Source organism: Pelecanus crispus, chromosome 2 (assembly GCF_030463565.1).
Source record: "Pelecanus crispus isolate bPelCri1 chromosome 2, bPelCri1.pri, whole genome shotgun sequence".
NCBI classification, from domain to species: Eukaryota; Metazoa; Chordata; class Aves; order Pelecaniformes; family Pelecanidae; genus Pelecanus; species Pelecanus crispus.
Window position 1 is genome coordinate 17,214,018 of NC_134644.1, and position 27,477 is coordinate 17,241,494.

Consider the following 27,477-nt stretch of genomic DNA (forward strand, 5'->3'; position numbering starts at 1 on the left):
TGCTCCCCACTTCAGATCAACCGTGCACTACAAAGATGTTTCGTGTGTCAATTCCGATATTCAGTATGAGTTTGCAGGTACCAGACGTCCGTAGAACCAATGCTGTGGAGCCTACCTGCCTCTGAAGATCCACCGACTCCTGCTGAGCTGCAGCGTTCAAGGATGCAGCATGGAAGTTTTAACTCACTACAGGTTGTTGGTTCAAATCAATAAATGGCCCAAGTTGTTCCTAATTTACGTTCGTTGGGCAGCCTGGACTGGGAAGTTCTATTGGAAAGGCCACTGCTGCCATTTCTGTCAGTACCTGGCTTACGGCAGCAGTGCATAGGAAAGCTATGTTGGTTGTTCTGCTCCTTTATCAGTAGTATGCTATGCTAATATATGTGAAATTAAAGCATTATTTCACAGTTTTATTATGGAAACCTTAGATGCTTGAGAGCTACTCTGCAGAAAAAGACTCTTACATGATACAGGAGGTTAGACTACACAACTGCTATGATCTGAAATGGCAACTGTTTACACTTTTATTTACCTTGCTTCAGTGCAGGGAAAAATCCGTTGATTTGGCTAGTCAAAAGCCCAGAGCATTCCAGCTTTTTAATTACAGGAGAAGCCAATTTCTCCTTTATATGGAAGATGATAAATTCTAGAAGAACTTTAAGTTCTCAGATAATACCAGCTTCCTCAAAGGAAAAGATTGTTAATTCTGTCTACTTTGTAAAATCCCACAGACCCAAAATATCTGTAGACAGTCACAAACAAGAAATATGCTTAAAAGAAAACTGTAACTCTTGAATCTTACTTTAATTTTAATTGTCACGTAAAAAAAAAACCCCAAACAGTCCTTATTTTATTGGTCAATACTGTCACAATTGTGAACTAATTATATTTTTGGCTCATGATACCACAGACTTGGTTCAGAATCTGTAAGATGGATGATTGCATGCAATACAAATTTAAATCCAAAATTTAATTTCTTAAAAACAATCATGATGAAAACTCACTATTTTTCTTTAAAAAGGGTTTGTGACTTTTTTCCATGATGAAATAGGTTCTATGGAAGAGGGGGAATATCCGTAAGTTATTACTCACAGAAATTTAAGTTATAGTAGTGTGTCTAGAAATTCCATTGGCTTCAATACAAATAAAAGTTATGCTTCCCAAGGGAATGTCAAGGAATTTACAGCATTATAGATTAATCTCAGTGAAGTTAAAAATCCTCTCAATTCTAACAATCATAACCTCTGTTTGGTACTGTCTCTTCCCAATATCTAAAAGTGGGGTGTAAGACAGGGAGGAGCCCTTTTCCACAGGGGGTGATCTTCCTTAATGCTGTCAGAATAATTAATAATTTGAAAAACGTTAAGTAGATCTCCATCTTTATAGCTATGTCTGGCCCACATAGGAAGGCAACTTTGCAATTGTGCTCTCAGAAGCCCAATTACCATGCTGCTAATACAGCTGCTGGGAAGCAACGGAAAGGGATGTGATGGTGGGGGAACAGATCTTAAGACACTGTTCCACCAAGTAGAAAACACAGCTCTGAATTCCAGAAGAAATTTGAGCTACCTGCTGAATGACGGCTTAAATACAGGTCTCCATGAATAGCATCTAGGGCATGAATATCCATCTCACCATTACATCTGGACATACCAGCTAATTGTAAAAACATGTTCTTGGACTTCTGTATCTCATCATTGCTTATGAGCAGCTGCTTAGAGATACAGTGGGACTTCCTAGGGTTAAAGGCTAATGATTTTCAGATCACAGGCATCAGTGTGTACTAGCAGTGAACATGTATGACAATCACTGTGTCATAGGCTGACTGTAAAGATCTCTGCATGGGTAAGATAACTGATCAAATTTAAACCACTAGCAAAATGGAAATTTTGGCTGTAGGCAGAAAGACAAACTTCACTGAAATTTCCACTGCAGTCTTATCTTCAGAGAAGGGAATAAATTCTGAAGTCCATCAAAACAGTTTCTAATTTATATTCTTTAGAGCTAATTTTCTGATATGCATGTAGCGAGCACTATTTACAGCTTACAGTATTGCCTGGTTGGTTGCTTCTGTGAGTAAAAACTTGATCAAAAAGATGCCACACTTTTTTAGCCTTTCTCCCAAATTAAATTAATACAAAATAGCGCAGCAACCCTCCTCAGCAACCCACCATGCTGAAAGAATACAATCCATCTTACAGCACATAGGCTCAACCTAAAATTTTATGAGTTAAAAGAATTTTTGAGTTCCAGGAAGAGCTTAAACATAAAACATAACTTCATTAATTTTTAAAGGTTATTTCAAGGTCTGGACAGTTTTTTTAAATTTTCAAATTTTCAAAGATATCTTAAGTTCCAGGTCTGAGATCTTGACATTTGCTAAATACTTATAATACATAATAATGCTTTTTAAGTGTATTAAGTTTAACCTTTGCTTTTTTTTTTTTTTAAAAAAAATTGTAGCATAGGTTTTACTTTAAACTAAAGAAAAAAATTATATATTATCGAATCATTGCACACATGAATGCTGGCACACTGCCAACAACTTGTGCAGGATACACGTGGTTCACTTTTTCAAACCCGTATGACTGTTTCAGTTAAACCTCTTGAGATACACACCTTATATTTAAAACACCTGTTCCGAAGGTCTTTTAGAAATTCAGTTAGAATGACTGGAAACGGAAGGAAACTAATCTGATAAAGAAATGTTACGTGTGTTGTTTCTATTCTTGGGCATTTGTGAACAGAATAAATATGTAAAAAGCTCATTCTGTCGAGTTCAGCTAAAACCAGGAACTTTCAGTACTACTTTACTGATGAAACACAACTTAGTCAAACTGCTGTAGTCTATGTTTTCTAAAAATAATCACCAGTCCTGAAGATGGTATTAGTGTTGCATGAACACCCACCCCAGTACCTTTCCCTGTATGAAAGAGATCATGTACTCAATACCTCTCTCTTCAGATTTCTAATGTGCAACCAAGACTCATAATACAATTTTCAGCTCACACCTTTCCTTCTAGGAAAGCTATAAAAAAAGTAAATAGTACTTTACCATTGCAAATCAAAGCTCCACACAAGCTAATGTAGCCTTCATTTTTCTCATGTAGTCATCGCCAGAAATTCAAAACAATTAATTTAAAAAAACCCCTTACTATCAAATAAAAAACCCTCCAGACTGCTGCAGAAGAGGCTTCAGAATACGTGATTTTTACAGAAGAAATTTATGGTAGTTTGAGCAAGCCTGTATGACAATTGTTTAATCTTTTGTCTGTCTAAACACTGATGAAAGCCTGTCTTCGTCAGCAATGACCAAGGCAGAGAAAACATTGCCTACATTGTGATTCTACAATCACAGTAGAATTTGGCTCAAATGCTTCATTTTAGCAAACAAATTTTAAAGGGTTAAAAATGGTACATTTGAAATAAAGAGTCAAAGAAGATACCATCACATGTCTAGAGCTCTGAAAAACCCAGAAGGTTGTCTGAGGCAAGGTGCTGTGTCATGACTACCTGTAGGTACATCTCCAGGAAACGTTCAGTCCAAAGGGTCTTGACCCAGCACCTCTGTGAGCCAGTGCTCTTCCTCACTCCCTATTTCAGGCTTCCTACACCTATGCTTGAAGGGTCCAAGAAATAGTCTTCACACAGCCCATTTTTATGTAACTGTAATTCCTGACAGATATAGCCTGCAGTAGAGCAAAGATATTACCGGAGAACTAAGAAAATTACCTACCTAATAATTTAGCTCCAAAATACTCATTTCCCTGCACAGCATACCTTGGCAATAGCAGCTATGTAAAAACAGGCTGAGCTGATGCTATTCTTTGAACTCTCAGCTGCTCTCTCTCAGCTGGATTGCAGTTAGGGACCATATGACTGCTTTCCGTTTATTTAGACGTAAGGTCATGCAATTTGTCTTAAACCACCAGTTTTAACAAGGTGGATGCTAAAGAATTGCGGCTGAAGTTCAGACACAAAAAGCGATATGCGGGAAAATATTCTGTATCTTTCAGGGGATTAAGGCCAAATTCTGCAATAAATTCCACTAATTTATGCATTTATCCCAATTTGGCTCAAATGTAAGCATGCTGTGTGATATTATGAAACTCAGTATCTGACTCCACAGTAAAAAAGGCCCATTTCCTGATTGCTTCAAATTTTCAGCTTCTAAAGCTGCTGCATAATATGTACAACATTTACCTCCTTCCAGTGTTTCCAAAATCCAGATTCATTATGAGTAAGATAGCCAATTCTAAAACTAATAATCTAAAAATTATTTTTTCTGGCTATATTTTACAAGGGAAAAGGCAGAAGCAGCTCACAGAGAGAAATTTACATCTGAATATTATTTTATTTCATGTTTTTGGCTTACTGCTTACTCCCCAAGCTGAGCAAACCCTGAAGCTTTATCGGGAGCTATAGCAGAGACCTGCCATGCAAAAAGACTTGAAAAAACTAAAAGCAAGTAACTAGTCTCTGATCACCCTTGAGAATGCTGCATCTACAGATTTGAAGCTCCTGTTTAACAATGCCAATGAAATGAATCGAGCTCTGAATCTGCCTCAAATATTAAATAAGAACATAAAATATATTACAATAAATACATTACCTCTTTTTTGATTGTGAATGTTACATGTTATTTCAGTAACGAAGTGACCAAAAAAAAGTTCTACTCAATCTTCGTTTTAGAAACCTTTCTCTACATAGCATCACCAGTGAAAACATACCTTCATCTTCCCAGCAACTGTTTGTACTCCCTTCTCTTTCACTGTTTTCTGGTAATACTGTATGGTCTGTTGGCAAGTCATCTTCTGGCACACTAGCATCACAGTCTGCTGCATCAGTTACACTTTCTTCTTCCACTATATGCAATTTATCTTCATCGTCTGAATCTGAGTTTGCTTCTACCACGTTATTATAATTGGTGACTGCGGACAGACAAAAAGCAAAATACTGATCAATATACTTTTAATTTACAGCATGAAGGTCCAAAGCTTTCAGTAATGCGGCCAGATGCTTTATCTGGGGCATCTCTATGGAGTCACATTATTATTTCTTCTTTCCACACGCGGATGGCAGTGGCTTGTGAGCCACTCGGACGTAATGGCAGCACACAAAGAGACCTCTGACAGCTGCTGGGCTTCCACCACTGCTAGGAACCACGACACTTCTGCACACCCAGCGTAAGGCTGCACAAGAAAAGCCAGCAGACAACTCCAGAGTTGTCTTCTGGGCCACACTGAAGAATCACGCTTCCAACTGGATCACTCCAATTTGGATACCAGCATTACTTACTGTTTCCTTTAAGAATATTATCGCCTGGTCAATAGTCTGCGAAACACTTAATACTGATAAACAACATTTTGTTACAGACAGACGTGTGTAATGAGGATAGGCTGTATGTAGATAGCAATCAGCGGGGTACAGAAGGAACAAAACTGTAGGGAAACAACTGGCACTGAAGACCAAGCGACCCCAGGCTGAGCACACTCCAGAGTCAGTCGCTCCGGTCCGCTCCCACGGAGCCAGCCCCTGTCTGCAGTTACGCACATTAGCTGTGCATCTTCTCCCTGGCTTTTCCTGTAGCCGGTGCCACCCCCGCACTCCGGGTATGTGAATCAAGGAGCAATAAATGGGAACAATAAGGAGATTTGATTCAGAAGGGCTAAAGTGCTCCTGATCCAAGCTGAAATGCTCTTGTAGTTACACCCAAAGATCACACTAAAGACTCAGCAGGATGAATGTGAAAGGAAAAATCTCAGAGGTGACTTAGAAAGGAAATCTCACATAACATTTTCCCCAGCTACCATGAAAAGGTAATAACTTTACTTTTGCAGCCTGGCGAACATATTGTGAAAGTCTTGTGGACAAAGGATTACACGATGATATGTGTGTTTCTGTCATATGGGAACAATTATTACTAAAATAGTCTTCATTTGTAAGCACAAAAGATCAGTTACAGCCATTTCAATTTAAACTGTAAGGATTATGTATTAAGAAAAAAATTACTTTCACAGTCTGTTGAAATGTCTTGTTACTCACACTGAAGTTAAGCTATTAAACATTTATATCTATATGTGTTACTTCTTCACCGCCAAATTTGAATTTCTTACTGAAATGCTTCAAAATACAGTTTAAGAAAGAGAATAAACTTATCATTGAATAAACTAACAAGACTTGTCTTGGCTGCAGTACTCCTTCAGTGGTTATCAGAATTACACCTGGGAAGCACATAATCACACTTCTTTATGATACCTGCATCCTGTCACTGTTAGCACACAAGAAGCCAAACTGATTCTTTCATGTGAAATCCTGGCTATTAAGGTAGATAAATAGCAAACTAGACTCCTGCTCTTCTGAAGTTAGCTTTTGGGTTTTTTTAAAGTAGATATTCTAGTAATTTAAAAATGCATTTAAGCAGTGAAAGTGAGTAACATTATGAACTGACAGGCTACTATCTCATTTCCTTCCAATTCAGAAGAAAAATGTCTCATCTAGAACAGGCATAAGCATGACAAAAGAGCTGTTTGAATTTAAAACAATCATTCCATGTTTCCATATTTTATACACATAGTGTTATTTGAAAATGCAGTAATGCCCCACTATTCATGGTATCGACCTCTTCTAAGACGACAAATTTAGGCAAATTGCCTAAATACTAGTATCTGGCCCATTTCAATCGATAAATTGATATTCACTTTACATTCTGTAACTGATTTTGCAAAGTAAAACAGGTACTGTAAGGGATGTTGTAACGTTGTGTGAAAGAGAAGACATACATATATTCCCTCACCAAAGCAGAAGAGATTTATTAATTTATTTGCCTGAGAAATGGTAAAAGCAACTTTAAAAAAAAGTGTGAGAACAGACATAAAACAGGAGAAAATGGAAAAATTATTTTTGCTTGTCTTAACTAGGTTTTACTGTGATGCTTAGATGTAGGGGATTATTAATATAAAACACCAATGTATTTACCTTTGCCACACGCAAAGGAGATCAATAAGAGCAGGCATCAAAATTTATAGGCTAAGTTCAGATTTGGTAATGTAGATAATAAATACTTGATTTTTTAAAAAAAATTTCCTGCTTAGTTTGGGAAGTTAAGTGGAATCCCTTACATTAGATTTAGAGTGTTTTTTACAGAAAATGAAAATATAATCAGAAAGTTTGTCCTGAAGTATTACACTTATGGACAAAAACCATCTCTTTTCCTCATCAAAGATTTTTTGATTTTAAATATAATCTATTCATTATGGCTCTATTTACCTTGAAACATGTTCATACATTCTAACTACACTCACTCATGTGCTAACTCTGCAAATCTTAGAAGTTTCTCCTTCCCCATAAAAAGCAAGGAGCAAATGGTCTTTGGAATTTCAGTTCCTTCCACCAAAGATCAGCTGTCAACAAGGTGACACAATAATATCAGAAAGAAATCTGTCTCTAACATTCCTGTTTTCCTCTCATGAAGAGCTTTGGGGGAAATAAACTGCCAAACCTGCATCTAAAAAGGCTTGGCACATTTGCAATGGCCAGGCAACCCACACACCAAACGCAGCAGAAAGTCGAGCACTTAAAATGACAGAAGCATGCATACATCTATATGCAACTCTAACTGAATGATTACATCCTGGTTTTCCCTCTACAGGATCTCTGTCTGCCTCATCTAGTGCAGTGATGGCATAATACGTAGGGAATGTTCAGTTTTATGGAGTGACTTGAGTATTTGTAGGATCTTGCCTCCTTTTTCCAGATTGCAAAGTGATTGCTTGTTCTTTTTATCCCCATCAGCCAGCAGTGTTCCCAAAGCCTCACTTATAGGATGTTAGCCAAAATGGCATTCCTGTATTATATATATTTATATATAACTGTATATTATAGAATTATATGATTCTATATATAATCAGAATCATAGAATCACTTAGGTTGGAAAAGACCTTTAAGATCATCAAGTCCAACCATTAACCTAACACTACCAAGTCTACCACTGAACCATGTCCCTAAGCACCACATCTACACATCTTTTAAATACCTCCAGGGATGGGGACTCAACCACTTCCCTGAGCAGCCTGTTCCAATGCTTGACTACCCTTTCTGTGAAGAAATTTTTCCTACTATCCAATCTAAACCTCCCTGACGCAACTTGAGGACATTTCCTCTTGTCCTATCACTTATTACTTGGCAGAAGAGACCAACACCCACCTCACTACAACCTCCTTTCAGGTAGTTCTAGAGAGCGATAAGGTCTCTCCTCAGCCTCCTCTTCTCCAGGCTAAACAATCCCAGTTCCCTCAGCTGTGCCTCGTAAGACTGGCTCTGGAGCCTTCATCAGCTTTGTTGCCCTTCTTTGGACATGCTCCAGCACCTCAATGTCTTTCTTGTAGTAAGGGACCCAAAACTGAACACAGTATTTGAGGTGCGGCCTCACCAGTGCTGAGTACAGGGGGATGATCATAACCCTAGTCCTGCTGGCCACACTATTTCTGATACAAGCCAGGATGCTGTTGGCCTTGTTGGCCATCTGGGCACGCTGCTGGCTCATGTTCAGCTGGCTGTTGACCAATACCCCCAGGTCCTTTTCTGCCAGGCAGCTTTCCAGCCACTCTTCCCCAAGCCTGGTGTATTGCATGGGATTGTTGTGACCCAAGTGCAGGACCCGGCACTTAGCCTTCTGGAACCTCATACAGTTGGCCTTGGCCCATCGATCCAGCCTGTCCAGATCCCTCTGTAGAGCCTTCCTACCCTCAAGCAACCCTCAAACCCTGGAAGTGTTCAAAAAATGGGTAGATGTGGCACTTCGGGACATGGTTTAGTCTAGTCTACCCTTGATTAGTTTAGTGTGGACTTGGTAGTGTAGGTTAATGGTTGGACTGGATGATCTTAAAGGTCTTTTCCAACATAAACGATTCTATGATTCTATGAAAAGCAGATCAACACTCCCGCCCAACTTTGTGTTGTCTGCAAACATAGTGAGGGTGCACTCAGTCCCCTTGTCCAGATCATTGATAAAGATATTAAACAGAACCGGCGCCAGTACTGGGCCCTGGGGAACACCACTTGTGACCGGCTGCCAACTGGATTTAACTCCAGTCACCACAACTCTTTCGGCCTGGCCATCCAGCAAAGAGTGCACCTGTCCAAGCCATGGGCAGCCAGTTTCTCCAGGAGAATGCTGTGGGAAACTGTGCCAAAGGTTTTACTAAGGTATAGGTAGACAATGTCCACAGCCTTTCCCTCATCCACTAAGCAGGTCACGTTGTCATAGAAGGAGATCAGGTTAGTCAAGCAGGACCTGCTGTTCATAAACCCATGCTGACTGGGCCTGGTCACCTGGTTGTCCTGTACATGCCATGTGATGCTGCTCAAGATGATCTGCTCCATAACCTTCCCCGGCACTGAGGTCAGACTGACAGGACTCTAGTTCCCTGAATCCTCTTTCCAGCCCTTCTTGTAGATGGGTGTCACATTTGCTAACTTCCATTCAACTGGGATCTCCCTGGTTAATCAGGACTGCTGATAAAGGATGGAAAGTGGCTTGGTGAGCACTTCTGCCAGCTCCCTCAGTACCCTTGGGTGGATCCCATCCAGCCCCATAGCCTTGTGTGTATCCAAGTGGTGTAGCAGGTCACTAACCATTTCCTCTTGGATTATGGGGGCTTCATTCTGCTCCCCATCCCTGTCTTCCAGCTCAGGGGGCTGGGTACCTAGAGAACACTGGTCTTACTATTAAAGACTGAGGCAAAGAAGGCATTAAGTACCTCAGCCTTTTCCTCAGCCTTTGTCGCTATGTTTTCCCCCGCATCCAATAAAGGATGGAGATTCTCCTTAGCCCTCCTTTTGTTGCTAACGTATTTGTAGAAACATTTTTTATTGTCTTTTATGGCAGTAGCCAGATTAAGTTCTGCTTGGGCTTTAGCCCTTCTGATTTTCTCCCTGCACAACCTCATGACATCCTTGTTGCCTGCCCCTTCTTCCGTAACATCCTCCTGAGTTGCCTGCCCCTTCTTCCAAAGGTCATGAACTCTCCTTTTTTCCCTGAGTTCCAGCCAAAACTCTCTGCTCAGCCAGACTGGTCTTCTCCCCCACCAGCTCATCTTTCAGCCCATGGGGATGGCCTGCTCCCACGCCTTTAAGATTTCCTTCTTGAAGAATGTCCAGCTTTCCTGGACTCCTTTGCGCTCAGGACTGCCTCCCAAGGGACTCTGTCAACCAGGCTCCTAAACAGGCCAAAGTCTGCCCTCCAGAAGTCCAAGGTAGCAGTTCTGCTAACACCCCTCCTTATATATTTTATATTTTTATATATATAAAATATATATTATATCTATAAAAATATATATATTATATATTATACATAATTTTCCTACATGGCGTTCAGCAGTAATACTTCAAAACATATAATTAACTGAATTGTAGTAGCGTGATGGTATCTCCATTTTACAGAGAAGAAATTGGCTACTTAAAAACCAGAGGATTCTTTTGGCAAACCTGGCATTGCCTTATACGTCAGCGTAAGGCATTTCAGGCCTTACTTTTCAGAGGACTTTGCATTTTTACAGCATTTTATATATTCAAAGCACACTTGTGTTCATTCCAAATGCAGCTGTGCTCAGACTCCAGGTACCTCGCCCTGCGTGCCACAGCAACCAGAAACATAGAGATCACCTCCAAAATAAGTGACCTTCCAGAACCACATAAAAACTCCTTGAAAGAGACAGAATAAAATCCAGCCTTTCAGTGGAGCTTTCAAATGCCTTAGAGAGTGCACTTTTGATTCCTGCAGCCCTCTACTTAAATTACTATGCTTTCCAGTAATTAAGGCAAGGGTTCTGCAGGCAACAGCTTCCTTTAATAAACACCCTTGATTCATTCTCTGGGCACCATTTCTCCTGTGAAAAAATTATGTGATCACATAATTAAAGATCTTATCATTATGCATACATGCAAGGGACAAATTAAAACAGTTTGAACAATCTTCATTCTGACATTTTCCAACTTTTTTTGAATGCTTGACTTTCAAAGTCAAGTGTTTGATTTCAAAGAATGTGTTAATATTTTTTAATAGAAATGATGGTTAAATAACAATCAAACCCTGTAATTTACTGTATTTTTAGCTAATTAAAATTAAAATCCCATTACATGGTACCATACTGATGCCTGCACAGCTGCAAAGCTTAGCTTTAGCAATGCAGATCTGCTCCTGGTACCCTACGAGACTAAGGGGTGGTAGTAGCAGGCTGCTATCTTCATTTGCTTCAGACACGTTTTGGCTACACGTTTCACAGCCCTGTGAAGATCTTAAAGAAACCCTGGAACCACAGCACCCAGCATCCAACTCCAGGGGTAACCGTCCTCCCCCTCTCCCTTCTCCAGTTCAATCCTAGAATGAAATTTAGACCTTCCCTATCTGCACATCATTTTGGGTGTTTTGTCCTCTCATCCTTGATGTTTCCTCAGAATAGCCACCACTGAAAGAAGAGTACAACAAGCTCAGGAGCCTCGCTTGATGCCTGGCACCACAGTAACTGCTGAAGTTGGGAGGAATAAATTTAATTAAACCTTTTTGGGTAGAGATTGAAATATACTCAATACAAAAGCAATATGTAGAGACTACTGCTTACAACCTCTGAAAGAAATTAAATTGAATATACATAAATGATGACTTCAAGCAGCTTCTAATTTGGCCAAATATTCCACGCAGACAATAAAAAACATGTAAAACCTCGCTTAGAAGAACAGTTACATCTTTCCAATGAAGTAACTACAAATACTTCAAACGTCAGTAATATGTACTTTTAGTTAATGTCATTTAAAAGTATCTACTATCTAAACAAAATAATTCAGCCTGGATCACAGAAAACTGGCACAAACAGCAATCAATGTCTCCACGATGAGACACTGGTCTGTGAAAACCAAGGACAGATAGAGAGGTTACGTCACCCTCAGCTACCACCGCTCCAGGGATGGCCAGCAGCAGCAGGGGAGAAGAAGCAGACCACTGAAGGGAATCTTATCTTCAATTGTAAAAGCTGAGTCCGACTCAGATCATGAACCATGGCTGTAAGCCTCTGAAAACAGGTCACCAGACATACGATGTTTAACAGACATACGGGCCTATGCTATCCACTGTATAGTATGTAACCTTAGCATAAAAATGTACATTATTATATTAAACATGTTCATTATTAATTTCAGCTTTACTTTCACAGATGAATAGAAAAGAAGTCCCCATTTTCAACATATGTATTACAACTGACACTGAAGACTAAGTATTTATTCAATAAAACCAAATTTTTATATCATTACTATATGTCTTCTGAAATAAAGATGAAATCTTCATTAAAAACAATACATGAAAAATACATTTTATGAACCATAATTACTTCTTTTCCTGTTGATCACTTCCTTGCTACAGTATCCTGATTCTTAAAGAATAAATGAGTATCTGTAATTGAAGCTTTCATTGCTCTAAGAGTATGAATGAGTTACAGAAAGTGAGCTTTGCTTTCTGGATTTTTACAGTCCTAAATGCAGAGATGATGTATGATGTGGGCAATTCTAATTAAAAAAGAAGTATGTTCAAATGGAATTAGCAATTAAAGAGCTAAAACAGAGAAATATACTATTTTGCTGGTTGAATACAGCTAGAAAACCCCAATACATATGTCTAGTCAAATTCAAACATGGTATTCAAAAGGAAAAGAATCTTTAGTTCTCTGATTTAAAACCAAGGAACTTAAGGTGAACACTAGTATTGCGGTGATGAAAGACTATAGGACTTGCTGTTTCCATAGCATATACTATAATGGGAGAGTCCCCAAAAAGGCGAGCTACCTGGGTGGCAATAGAAGGAAAGCTTCTCAAAAAGCCAGCAGCAGGTACTTGCTCACCGCTCCGCCATCCAGATCTGCCCTCTGAATCATTAGCTGACATGAAAGACGACATTCCCAACATGAAGAATGACCCAATCAAGTTCGTATCATTCAAATTCTCATAGGAATTTACTCATCTCAGAAAGGAAAAAAAAGTATGCGGTGGAATATGTATCGGAATAATTTGAGATCAGGTGGCAACAGCACAGAACTGCACTAAAAAGAGGACAGGCTTCAACGGAAATAATCTGTAATCTCTATTATGTATTACCAGGATCTGGAAGTGTACAGAGGGAAGGATGCTTTGAACCTAATCTGTTACAATCTTTTCTTCAATACTTGCCAGTGGTCACTGTCTTATGTAGAGTCTGGTCCAACATTCTTACTACCTGTCTCTTTTATACCTCTGTGTACTTCATCCAAAATCCTACCTACTTCCATTGAAAAAATAAACTTTTAGGAATTTGTGAGTTAACACAAACATATTTTTAAAGATGTTGGACACAGGTAACCAAAACATTTCAATTGTGTGGGCTCAGTATCTCAACACCGAAAAGGCTGGAGATCTAAACAGGTGTGAGGGATTCTGATCTTTTAGAAATCTTACTTCTAAAAGCTCTTCCAAGTTATAAAAAAATTTTGAAAGCTTATTCATTAATACTGTTAGAGAAGAAACCTTTGATTCTACGAACTGGAACAACTCCTGTGCTCTGTGAAGTGCATTCTTGGGTTCATGGATTGCTGCTCTGACAGCCTACAATCATCTCTTGGGAACCATTTACTCCCCGTCAGCTCAACTGAAAATTCTGCACCTACATATTATTTTTCTCTAGCTTTAAAAATATTTTTGTCAAAATATATTGCAAAGGCAGAAACCTGATCATTTAGCATTCAGTATTTTATATTTAGATTTTAGGGTATATTATTAGTTTTATTACTACTCCTGAATGAAATGCCATACTTCCACTTCTCCACTGATAAGCTGCCCAGTATCTTTAGTAAAGTTAGACCTTTATGTTCTTTTCATATTTTTCCTCTCAGTTTAATACATACACTTGAAATTAATAAGTACCTTCCATGCAGTAATATATATAGAACCATGTTGCCATCTGAAGTAGAAATACAGGGAAGAGCTTAACAAAAGGGAAGGCATATGTTGATGCTTCTCCTAAAATTCTCTGCCTGTTTCCAGTAGTTTTTTGGCTCCTGGAATTTCTAAGTGAGATGTGTTGTCCTCATCCCTAATAGCCTCATTTTCTGTGAATTTGGTTACCTTTCTGAACTCATGAAAATTCTGGCATCCACATTATTCTGAGGCAAGCAGTTTCACAGCTCTGTGTTGTGGGAAGAGTAAGTTTCTTCTGATTTTGAACCTGCTCTGCACTAGATTCAGTGGGTGTCCTCTGAATCCTCCCCACTTGTGTCCTCTATGCAGTTCATGATTTTATACGCTTCATTGTGCAGCCCTCCCTTCCAATGTGAAGAGTCCTCGTCCACTTGTTACTCATACAGCAGTTGTTCCATGGACCGTTTTTGCTGCACCTCTCTGGTTCTTCTTCTGTTCTGCTGCATCACTGTGTTTGCAGGGGGGAGAGATGACAACCTACAACTGCACCCAGCATTCAGGATGCATGTGCATCATGGATTAGAATAGCAGCATAACAACGTGCTGTTTTCTTCTCTATCCCTTTTCTAATAATGCAAGTCATATTCTAGGCTTTTCTTGACTGCTACAAGTAATTAAACTGACACTACTACAGGTTTATTTTCTGAAACTCCAGAAGTGCTGTTCCTGAATGGTACCAATCAGCTCAGAACCTATCACAGGACCCTGCTCCTCCCTCCATATACATTGCCTCACTTATCTATCTAGAATTTTATCTGCCATACTACTGCTTGGCTATTTGGAAACACTGTCATTATTTCCCAAACAAGTACAAACAACCCTTAGTGAAAATATTTGCTGCTTCCCAGTTATGGCACAGCCTCCATCAGGCAGCAGGGTGACTTCCCGTAGTATCAGGACAGCCAGCAACACTACAGAGGGGAGTGGAGGCAGCAGAACACATTACATTAGGCAGCTTATTGAACTCAGTAAAAATACCCTACAATGAGATCCTGTTATGTGGAAAGTGTGAGGAAACCATATTAAACTCTTAATTAAATCATCCAAGAAAAAAAAAAACCTGCCAGAGATTAGTTTCTGAAATAATAAATTTTAAATTTAAAAACATATTTGTAATTTTCAGAAAAGTCATTCTGCTTTTAAGAACAGTATACATGCTATAACTGTAGAGACCAGAACTATACTTTATATATAAAAGGTTGACTCACTGTTTATTTAGACATACACACACGTAAGCATGCTCACGCAGGAAAGGGGGAACTGGATTCAGTCCTTCCTCTGCCTGAAGGGATCAAACTTACATCTCCCACGTATGTTTATATAAATATATGAATAGTAGTAAAAATGTTAGTCTAAATATTTACATGTACCAAGCACATTTCTGATAATTTTGTTTAACTAATAAAAATCTTTCAAAATCTTTTTATACCTCTTAACTGAACACTAATGTCCAGTCAAATGCAGCTTGACACACATTTGATTGAATATTCTGACACAATAAAAACCATAAAATTCAAGAATCTTAATATGCACTAAAGTATATAAATCATCCCAATACACACATACTGCATTATTTGCTGTTATGGTCAACTCAAAGAAACCTTTAGTTTAAAATAAATACTTTGCAAGTGGACTGCATGCTAAACGTGCTCTAAATGCTGTACCAAAAGTGAGACAATGTTTGGCTTGGCTTACAGAACACACTTAAAATCAAGGGTGTAAATACCAATTTTCTGCTTGTCAATTTTAAATCATGGTTTTAAAATCAATCAGTATTTGACATTAAAAACAAGCTCACCCTCAATGTTGAATTTTTCTATTGATATGCCAAAGTCTGGAGCAAAGCCTGATGATCTAAGTCAGGACCAGTTCCCCAGCATTAGGGTAATGGCTACAGCTCTGGCACTAGACTTTGAGATGACATAAGCGATACTTAGAGCAAATCTGGCAAATAGTCTGTCCTCAGTGATTAAATTTTTTGCTGTTTGCCTTTGTTCATCTGATCGTTAGTTTGATTTAGGGTTAACTTAGTCCCATATGCACAACTGTATTGGAACAGGACAGTTTGATAGTGTATTATTTAGAAACCCAGAAGCAGAAGCAGCTCCGGGCTTCCTAGTGGGGCAGACGCAGTGGAGTTCCTGCCATGAAGGTGAATAAAGGCAGACAGCAGAGAGCAGCTGAGGAATCTGCTGCTTTGGCTGCTCCTGGCAGGCAGCTGCTTTAGCCAACTACCTGCTTTGCCTATGACCAAGATGAGTTCTGGGCAGAATAATATACATATATTCCCTCCATCCCTCCCAAATTATTCAAACTACATACTTAAGGCATTAGATTTTACTTCCGTATCATTTCTGGGATGCTGGGCCCAGCACCAAGTAAGAAGAGGGATCCGAAAACAAGCCCCACTGATTGTAAAGGCTTTGTAAGAGTCGTCGATTCTGACAGCAAGGACAGTGAGCTTGTACTCACACTAGCAGGCAGGGTGGTGGAAAAGAAACAGAAATGTGGTGAAAGTGCAGACACTGAGGACCTAATGTTCACACTTTGTGTTTCGAAGTGGTCTCTTAATAAAACTAGTTCTAGTCTGGTCTTCTGGAGTAAATTTTCGTTAGTGGCTGGCGACATACTTAAGAGTGCCCCCAAAGCCTATCTTCTCATTTTGTACAAAGAAAAGGCATGCTCTCAAGTCAAAGCACAGTGAGTGAGGACAATGAGGAGATTCATTTCAAAAACACAGTCCTGATCTGAATTAAGACACTGAAGGACGTGCAGCTGCAGCCAAACACCTGTAGAACGGACACACACTTCTTGCCTGCAGAGTCTGAAGGATAAAACTTCCCATTGCTCATACCATTATAAAAATGATTAAATGCGACTGGCACCAAAATCTCTGCCTGTAGAAGGGAGGGACCTCTTGGGCTGTCTACCCTGTTCCTTCCTCCTACAAGCAACCAGGTCATATACTCCCTTTCACAATTTACTTTCTGAAGGGATCAGTCAAATTCTTGGCAGACTCCTGAGCGCAGGACATACCAGCAACTGAAAGGAAAGCTATACGTGGTCCTTCTACACAGCCAAGAGCTTGCAGTGACAGATGCTGGCCAGAACCGGTAACCACCATCTGTTAGAGATGAAAGTGGATGAGGTTGTGTGACAAGTTTTATGGATTGAATACCATACTCAAAAAGAGTCTGGATCTATACTGCTAACAAACATCCTGACAGAGGAGATGCAATAGCAACACAGGAAAACTTGAAAAGGACCTATGGGAGACAGAAGACCAATGGCGCAGAAGACGTGGATGCCAGTGAGTACCCAAATCGCTCAGCGCTGCAGCGCGAGGTTAAAGATGAGTGAATGGCAATGGAGCTCCAGGACTGGTAACAAGTTGTCATGTGCAGTACATACAGGCCAGTAAAAGAGAGACCACCATCACCCCCTCCCTTTGGGTTGCTTCTTGAATGAAAACCTTTTCTTCCACTCATTATCTTAAGATCATAGGCATGGTTGTTCCCATCTGCACTGCTGATTGGCATCAACTCTGAACATTACCAAGTATCACCTAGCAAGATGACCTGACCACAGCAACCGTATGTGTTTAGGTAACTCCCAAGATTGCAGATGACAAGCTCAACTGCGGACGCTGGTTTCACACTCATTAGAAAGGATGACGAAAACTATGCAGGCAGACCTCTCAACAAAAGGCCTTAGCACAGAAGACCGCTGGGTCACCAAGTGGGAGCTCTTAAGGTAGCCCACATACCTTATAGTTTTAACTGCCCATCACATGAGCAATACAACCACAGCAGTTGGACACTGGGATACTATATAAGCCTTTCCTAGAAACACTAGGCTCCAAATGCATGTCGCTTTGAATGGCTTTCCAGGTGCTCTAATGCTACATGGTAAAAATTTATGGAACTCATAAGGGCAGGAAGCAACTTTAAAATCAACTCCAGTGCTCATATGAGAATTTATTTGCATGTAAAATTGACATGAGTCCAGAGATGAGAAGTAGAGAGTATACAGACAAGTATTTCAAGTATTTAGTCTTGGTCCAATAATAATTTTAAAATACATATTTATACACACATATACATACTTAAATATGTATTTTCACATTTGATAGACTAAAATTAGATTTGGAAATGTATATCTATATATGTATACCTATATCATCACATAAAAATAATCTGATCTGAAATACTTCTCTTACTGGGGCTACTTCCAAAAGGTAACTTAAGAAATGTAATTTTCAGCATGCTGCTTTGAGACTTTTCATTACTCTGCAGCTCTTCTGTGCTAAAAATGGAAGCTTTATAGCTTTGCAAAACGAAGGCTTTCAGTCTTTCAGGGAGAGACAGAGGGACTTGCAATGTTAATTTCTCTACTGGAGTTGCAAATGATGGTCCTTTTTCTAATGAAAAACCTAACTATTGTCCAAATATTCTCTCATTCTAGTCTCTGGATTGATGTAAATTCTACATGCAAATATGAAAATTCTCAGTGGCAGCACAATTTGAAAAATGGTATTATTACAAGGTGCTTATAGGGTTGGAAATACTAAAAATGGTCCCATAGGAAAAAAATTCACTTTCAGAAACAAGACAGCCGAAGGTATACGAGATAATTAACTGTACCCTTTGCCTGTTATCACCATTGTACAAGGCAAGGTTGCAGAGCTTTCTACAAATGAGCACTTAACTCTGTCTGTACAATTCCACGTCAACTGCTGCTGCCAGGAACTTTTACAAAAACTTAAAGTTTAATACTTTAAGGAAGTATTTACAAAATCTTAAAGTACTGAACAGAAAGAACCATATCCCCTCCCAGCATTTTTTTTAAATCTACTGGAAATAAAATAATTTCAATAATTTCATTACAGCTTTAAACATTCAGCAGGTGAGAAGCCATGCCTTGGTTCATTTTTCTGTCTCGCAGCTCCCTCTTTTTAAATACTGTCCCTCAGATAGCCTCATAAAATGCAGAAAAGTGTTCACTCATTACAGATGACAAAAACCTCTCCTCTGCAACATGGAAGTTTTAACAAGTATTTGTATTTGTAAATGCATGTGGACAAAATAAGTATCAAATAGGAGGTAGGGATAGCCATGTAATGTACAGGCAGGAACATTTGACTAAATCTCTGACCATTTTTCCTCTCCTAAAAAACATGCATAATTTTCCCACAAAATTATACTGACATAAATATAAAATAGATAAAATCCTGATATGATTTAAAAAAAAAAAAAAAACAAACCTTAATTTTCTAAGAAAATATACTGTGGGGACCAATTCTGCAGCAATGATCTAGCCATTCTCTACTCCAAATTAGAGAGGCAAAAAGTAGAAACCTTTCCCTCATGTTCTATTTCATCCCAGGTTAAGTTTGCTTTTCTGTCACCATTATTAGTTATTTATAGTCTATCATTTCACACAGAAGACTGGAAAAACCAATCTACACATCTGACTGGTGTCCCCCACAGCCAAGTACAGTCTGACAGCCACAACAGTTTACTGCCTCTGAGACAACTGAGCGTGGGGATCATTAAAATTAAGCCTAGGATGTGTAAGTATCTGAGAATCCTTCATCTTTTAGTACCTCCAGTTACTGAACAACTGGAAATGGTAAACTAAACTGAGGAGAGGCTGAGAAGAAGTATTTCCATGGGATACATAGTCTGTTTTACTCTTCAAAAATTACCTGTCCACTGGTGACTGTACCACTCTGCCCTATGTTCAAAATGCTCTATTTGTAAGATGACCACATTGTTTCTACACAGTTCCTACTCCGGATGCTTGACATTGTTTTCCTTTATAAAACTTCTCACGTATAAAAAAAGTTAGCTAAGAGAAGTATTTAAAAGGCAAGATCATTAATTACTTTCTCAGAGACAGATTTTTAAAAACAGATGATTTATTACTACAATAAAAATTAACCCTTGCACACAGATAAATGTCACCAAGTTTAAAATGAGCCACAGAAAATTGTCTCATCATTAATTGCTACTAGGTACCAACAGGTATTGGTACTAGGTACCAATGGGTACCAATCATTTGGGAGAACATGATCAGTTACAGGAATGTATTTGATTGCAGCAAGATGGAGATACTCATTGTAAGGGATATGTAGGCATAAAACACAGACACACACCATAGTAGCATGCTTCAAAATTACCTACAAGTTGCATCATACTGGCCAACTTGCTAAAAAAGCGCAATATCCTATTTCTGTTCATAATAGTAGCATAAACTGAATACAACTGTAATACAGTTGCTTTAGATTTATCCTCATTAAAGACTTAATCTGAGTTACAGTTTGATAATTACCTTAATCCATACTTAAAAACCTGACAGTTGTATTTTAGCATTATACATAAAAACTCAAATTAGTACAAATTATCAATTGTAACCAAAATCACTCCATGATGCTAACTCAACCACTGTGTGAAATAATTCCACTCTTGCATGGGTATCCACTCTTACAGAGCATCCACTCGTGCCTGAATTGGCCTGAACCTTGTGCCATTAATTCAGGTATCATTTGGCCAGGTTAGTTCTTCAGGAGGACACAGCTGACATGTTTACAGAAATGTGTATTATATATTCCATAACACTGGTGATTTCATATAACATCATTACCTAGGTTTATATACAGTAAATATTTATTTCATGGATAATAAAAAGACAGGAATACAGGATTCCTGTAATACAGGAATACCAGTTTGGCTTATCAAGTTTGGAGATCCTCTTAGATGGAAGGCAGAAAAATGATCCTCCAAGTGCCACATTTTATATACAAGAGTAGCCTATTACAGCAATTCTTTCTTGCCCCCAAAGTTTTATGACTATCATAAGGTGCCATTAGAAAAGTCTTCAGCATTAAGAAAATTATATATGTGGTAGAGCCATCACTGTAATGAACCACATGTCTTATGAAGCCCTGTCATTTTTCTTTACTCATTCCTAAATTAACAGAAGAATAAATTATGCAACTTTGAACAGCTGTATAATCTACGTTAATAAATTATTAATAAATTATTAAATAAATGTATTTGAAAGTATAATTTTATTTTCATTTCGTATTTCACAACATTTTTTCTTAACCTCTAAGTAATTTCTTAAATATACCTCTTGAAAGAGAGCTAGTTTGTCAAATGCATAATGGTCAGCTATTTATTCTGACTACAGGTTTAAACGCTCCAACATTTAAGTAACTCCCCTGGCTGTCCCCTGCTTATGACACATAAGAAGGGACTTTTTTTTTTTTAAAATTGTCTTTTAAGTTGACAAGCTACATTTTAGCTTCACTCTGATTCACTTAATAACAGACGAGCATTTTTAATGATGTTCTAGGTTTAAGTTTTCAAAATACGGGTCCTGACTTTTGGATTCAGTGTAACTAATTTGTAGAGATTATATGTTATTATCACGACAGAGTGTTATATCAAACATTCTTAATTCACTTTTCCTGAAAATAAAGATTACAAAGACGTGTTAGAATACTAAAATGTAGACAAACACAGTTTTAGTATGTAATGTGGATGATCTGGTTTGCTTCATGTAGCTTTGCATCTTGAATAACGTGAGTTTATCACACATATTCATATATGACATGCACATAATTTTTTGCATTTATATTCACAGCTAATCAACCAAGACACTGGCAGTAGAAAATTACTGTCTGGGAGTGGTATGACAAGTTCCAAGTCTCTCCAGTTTTTATTTATCTACTGTATTTTTACAATACTAATTTTTACATTACAGATTTTTCACATTACTGAATTTCAATTCTTTTAAAATATTAAATCACTGATCATTTATATTATTTATTTGTGTGAAGTGGGAAATAAAGCACCACCTAAATTCTAAGTGTGGCTTGTTCATTTTGCAAGATAACGAACAACTATCATTCCCAGGAACCTACTGCAGTGTAGGAGTATATAAAGAGACAGTGAAAAAATATGCAATGGATTTACAGTGTTTTACTGAATTTCAAGGGTAGACATTCCCTGGTGTTCTATTTAAACAGGTGGACACATGAGATTATGAAAGGTCTCATTTATCTTGTTTAAATGGAAGTACAAAGCTTAATGAAAAGTTTAATTTTCAAAAGATGCATTCCATAAGGATAATAATGTTGCCAAAATGACAATGGGAAATTATACCTTAGTGAATTTTTACACATTTAAATAAAATTTTGTATATTTCCACAAATCAGAATGAAACCTAATGGATATTTCTGACATTATAGTAAGGAAACAAATATGTTTCGCCATACTAACCTCTTCGCTTCAAAAGGCTGTGAACATAGTGCACAGCACACTTTAGCAAGAACTTATTTTTCTCTGAAGATCAAATAATTTATGATAGATGCTTCCAAAGGCAGGGTTGTTAACTTTAAAACTGTGAACTGGATTTGCACTGTTCCATTCTTGTGCACAAATTGTTCACATATAGCTACTGAATCTACCTGCGAAGGTAATTATACCCAGATTTTTGGGCCAAGAACTAGACAAACCAGCTCTTCAGCCCCCATGTGGAAGCATAACCCTCATCTAGCCATTACAATATTTCACAGACATAGTTAGCACATGCTTCAAAAGAAGTCAGGTTCACGAAGAAGGTATGAGAAGAGAATGCCACGAGCTTCCAAGTTTGCACAGCCATGCTGACTCTGTGACACTACAGCTGCTCCCCATCAGAGAGAGATGAAGATTCAAACCAGCATTGAGAAAATGCTGCAAGAATGAAGAGGAAGCCATAAAAGAGCCTCTTGTTGAAATACAGACTCACAAATGCACTCTAACAGAAAGAAATATTAAATTTAGGCTCTAGCCTAAATTCAAAAAAATCTCATTCACTTCTCAATATAAACTATTTAGATGAACTAACAAGCTATTAGATGTACTAGCAAACTATTTCAGACTGTTTTCCTTAAAAAGTGAAATAACATCCTGAGAAACCAGCACTGCTAGCCTTGAAGAATGACAGTCTATCTATCAAAACAGTCTTAAAGAATAAGAAAATATCTTGCAAAGCTGGGAACTTCAGAGCAGACGTAACATGATGACATGATATTATCTCTGTCTGAACTTACGCAGCAGAAAATGGTCTTATTAAGGGAAAAAAAGATCTTACAATCTTAAAGCTAAATAACTACTGAAAATATTGAGTGTATACATGATCCCCAGTAAAGCATTTTTTTGAAGCACTCATCTAATTCAATAAGTAGATACTGAAAACAGCATGCCACAAGACAGCCTGCAGTTCTGCTTAAATACTGCTAATGCTTGAGCACCTGCCTGGAGTCCTCACCACTGCTTCTTCTGGCCAAATCAAGTGTACCCCTTCCCCTCTCCTAACAGCTATATGCTTCTAGGTAGTATAAACCACATTTTCACATAGACCCTGATGATCTGTCAACGAATATGAGCTTGAAATCTGACAAGTTCAATTCTTTGAGCCTAAGCACTATACGAGTGAAACGAAGACAAACGGAGCTGGCCCAGAAGGCCGTCGCCCGCCTGCTCCACAGTCTGAATGCCAGTGGCAGGCGCCAGGTAGAGCTCCCACTCTTCCCTGCTTCCCTTCCCAAGCATTAAGTCCCTTTCGGAATGGCAACCCTTGCCTTTAAACCTTGTGTTACACTGATTCCAGTTCACTCTCATATTTCTGAATCTTACCAGCAACTGAAACTCCTATCAGCTACTGAAAATTTGGGTATTAATCAACGACTTAGGAAAAAATCTGCCTCCCTCAAGAGAGGTGTGGAATTCAAAAACCAATGCAATACAGGAAGACGGGACTTAACTGGCACAAGGGCAAGGATTTCCAACACATTTATCTAATTTTACCTAATTTGAAGAATTTATCTGGTTTAAAGAAGCAACGGCCAAGAAAGCATTTTTCCACTCAGAAGAGAAATCGCTTTCCTTACTGAACGAAACTACAATAATTGGTTCTGTAACATGATGGAGTTTCAGAAAAAAAACGTTCTGTCCATCGTCCTCTACTGGGCCTCTGGAGAAGCTCCCTCAGCTGCTTTGCTTCATTGAGCCTCACATTTGTTTCTTTATAAACTTCAAAGGGAATTATTCCTTAAACTGTTTCAGATTTTCCTGTCACAAAAAAAACCCACAGGCAAAAAATGTTTCTAATGTTTCATTAGTTTGTTCTGCCTTTTTTTTTTAACACAAAAGAGAGACTGAAGATTATCTATAATTATTATTTGGAGGGGCAAACGAAGTGTTGGCATGACATAGTAGAAGTGAGAAACAAGAGATTTTTGACATTCTTCAGTTAGTGTAACATTACTGTAATATGAGCTGAATGAATAGTAGCTAATAAGTTAATGCTAAAAACTTTCTTAAATATTCATAATTACTTTTTATAGTATACAGCTACATGATACACTGAATTTCCAAGAAAGCGTGCACTCGTGTTTGTACAAGATCAACACACGGCACAATAAAGCTTGTAAAAGGTTCCCAACAAATACATACTTTAAAAAAAAGAGTCCAGCAAATGAAGATGATTTAAAATGTCAGTCCATAAATACAACTGTGAGATTGTAACTATGATATTGGAATTTACTGTACAGCAGGTATGTTCCAAGACTTGCTAACAGTGACGAATAACTATTCAATTTAGTCCAACACCTCCAAATTCTCACTATCTACACAAGGATGAAGTTAAACATTTTGAGACTTTAATTTAAAAGAGCTTATCGGTTCCATTTGACATTGAAATTCATATGTAAGGTGAATGAACAGTGATAAAGAAGAATCTAACAAAGGATCAACTATGGGGTAGCTTAAATAAAGAGACCAATTTCAAAAAAAAAAAAAAAAAAAAGAGAAAATATCCAACCCCATATTTATTCATATAAATGACCTGACATGCATTACATGCATTCTTAAATTTAATTTTGTCAGCTTTTTGTACATAAGTGCAAAAGACAGTAAGAGGATAACAAAGACATGCCTAATTTCAGGTTAATACTGAGGAGAACAGTAAGAAACATCTGTCAGTCACTTCAAGACAGATACTTTCTCTTTGTAAAGGCTACTGCAAAACCAGCTGAGCACTAATAAACCATGATGGGAGTGTTTGGCTTAAAAATAAAAATGTTTTGTTTAGGATGCAAATGATTTTCAAGCTTCCTGTACCTGGTCTCTTTTGAAGAGACAGAACTTCTAGAAAGGGAGAAAAACTTTCAAATACCTTGTGAATTGTTTTTTACTGCTTCACGACCTGTCTCTTAGAAACTTCCCAAGAGCTATCTGGTTAAAATTACAAACCAGAGAGATACTGTAGATAGCAAAGGCATAGTGGTACCTGTAGCTATTTTAGCATATTTAATCCTTTAATTTCATATACAGTATTTCTGTAGCAGATTTTAGTTTTTAAGAATCTTATGCGCTCTATCAGATCAGTCCAACTGCAATTCACTGACATGCTACAAAAAGAAGTAACAACAACAGTGCTAATAAATATAAAACATTTTAACCTAGTTACTCCATTTGTGAATCTTAATAATGGATAGTTGGCTGTTAATATCTCAGAGATTAAACATCTTTAGGTTTACAAGCCTTTATTGCCTAGGAGAAAAAGAACAAGGAAACATGGAATCTGAAGAAGAATGAAGCATTACAGTGTGATCAGACCTGACTTTTGGAACTTCTGAAATGAGAAATGTGTTCTCCAATCTCTGGTAATTTTTCCAAGAAGATACTCACACCCATTTTTAAGACCTATCTAATCTTCTGTTTCTCCTAAAAATAGTCAAGACATCTTTATGGTTACAAATGTAACTAAAATGATCACGATCTCCTAAAACGATCAGGATCCGGGAAGGGGCTAAGTCAACCCCTGACTACTTCTGCAAGGGAATTGAGTTTTCTGAAAGCCGTGATGCCATCAGAGAAAGGGAGGTGTAGGGAAGACTATTGAGGATTACGAGACAAGCACAATCAGTGAGCAGAAGGTTACTGAGAACTCACTGAATAGGAAATCAATATGCCCATGAGAGAGAAACGGCCAAAATGAAGGTGGAAGGATGCGATGAGCAATGTTTAAAAAGAAAAAAACCCACAACTCTGCAAGGTAGCCTGACAGAAATAGCACTTCTGGAGAAGGCAGGAGCACAGTCTAACAGTCATCCTAACTTTCCTTCCCGGCAGAAAGTACAACACTCAGAGGTGTTACAGCCAATATGAAGCACTGCCTGGTAAAAAGTCTAACAAAATATTGAAAATATTACGGTATATACCAGTAATAGCCAAATACATCCATACTGCTCTTGGCATCCAAAGTCAGATCAATAGCTTTTCTCAACTCCTGGACTGTTAAGAAAGAGAAATACTAGGATGAACCTTTGTGGTTAAAGACACTGTGTAGAAGCCTGAGACATCTGTTGTGTCCTGGTAATATTTGGTGAATGGAGTTAGGTCCACTTGGCGGCCGGTCATGAGCGGTGTTCCCCAGGGCTCTGTTTTGGGGCCAGTCTTGTTCAATATCTTTATCGATGATCTGGACGAGGGGATTGAGTGCACCCTCAGTAAGTTTGCAGATGACACCAAGTTGGGTGGGAGTGTTGATCTGCTGGAGGGTAGGATGGCCCTGCAGAGGGACCTGGACAGGCTGGACCGATTGGCCGAGGCCAACTGTATGAGGTTCAACAAGGCCAAGTGCCGGGTCCTGCACTTTGGGCACAACAATCCCATGCAATACACCAGGCTTGGGGAAGAGTGGCTGGAAAGCTGCCTGGCAGAAAAGGATCTGGGGGTGTTGGTAGACAGCCGGCTGAACATGAGCCAGCAGTGTGCCCAGGTGGCCAAGAAGGCCAACAGCATCCTGGCTTGTATGAGGAATAGTGTGGCCAGCAGGAGCAGGGAGGTGAGCATGGTGCTAATAACGCCAAGGTCACGGGTTCAATCCCTGCTCACTGCAGGGGGGTTGGGCTAGATGACCTCTCAAGGTCCCTTCCAGCCCAAAGCATTCTATGATTCTGTGATTGTCCCCCTGTACTCGGCACTGGTGAGGCCGCACCTGGAATTCTGTGTCCATTTTTGGGCCCCGCAACACAAGAGAGACATCAAGGTGCTGGAGTGTGTTCAGAGAAGGGCAACAAAGCTGGTGAAGGGTCTGGAGCACAGGTCTTACGAGGAGTGGCTGAGGGAACTGGGGTTCTTTAGACCAGAGGAAAGGAGGCTCACGGGACACCTTATTGCTCTCTAGAACTACCTGAAAGGAGGTTGTAGTGAGGTGGGTGTTGGGCTCTTCTCTCAAGTAGCTAGTGATAGGACAAGAGGAAATGGCCTCAAGTTGTGTCAGGGGAGGTTTAGATTGGATACTAGGAAAAATTTCTTCATGGAAAGGGTAGTCAAGCATTGGAACAGGCTGCCCAGAGAGGTGGTGGAGTCACCATCCCTGGAAGTGTTCAAAAAATGGGTAGACATGGCACTTGGGGAC

The 27,477-nt window shown here is 38.7% G+C and overlaps 1 protein-coding gene across 4 annotated transcripts in view; it reads right to left on the bottom strand.

Moving 5' to 3' along the window:
• Positions 1–27,477, bottom strand: part of ZEB1 (zinc finger E-box binding homeobox 1) — a 131,377-nt gene that overhangs the window by 22,290 nt on the left and 81,610 nt on the right. For 3 of the 4 annotated variants that reach the window (XM_075705245.1, XM_075705243.1, XM_075705242.1), the window contains exon 2: positions 4,731–4,931. In XM_075705245.1, the coding sequence (XP_075561360.1) occupies positions 4,731–4,931 (201 nt within the window). Of the gene's footprint in view, positions 1–4,730; positions 4,932–23,577; positions 23,592–27,477 lie in introns of all 4 variants that reach the window. The other variant, XM_075705244.1, reaches the window with a different exon arrangement.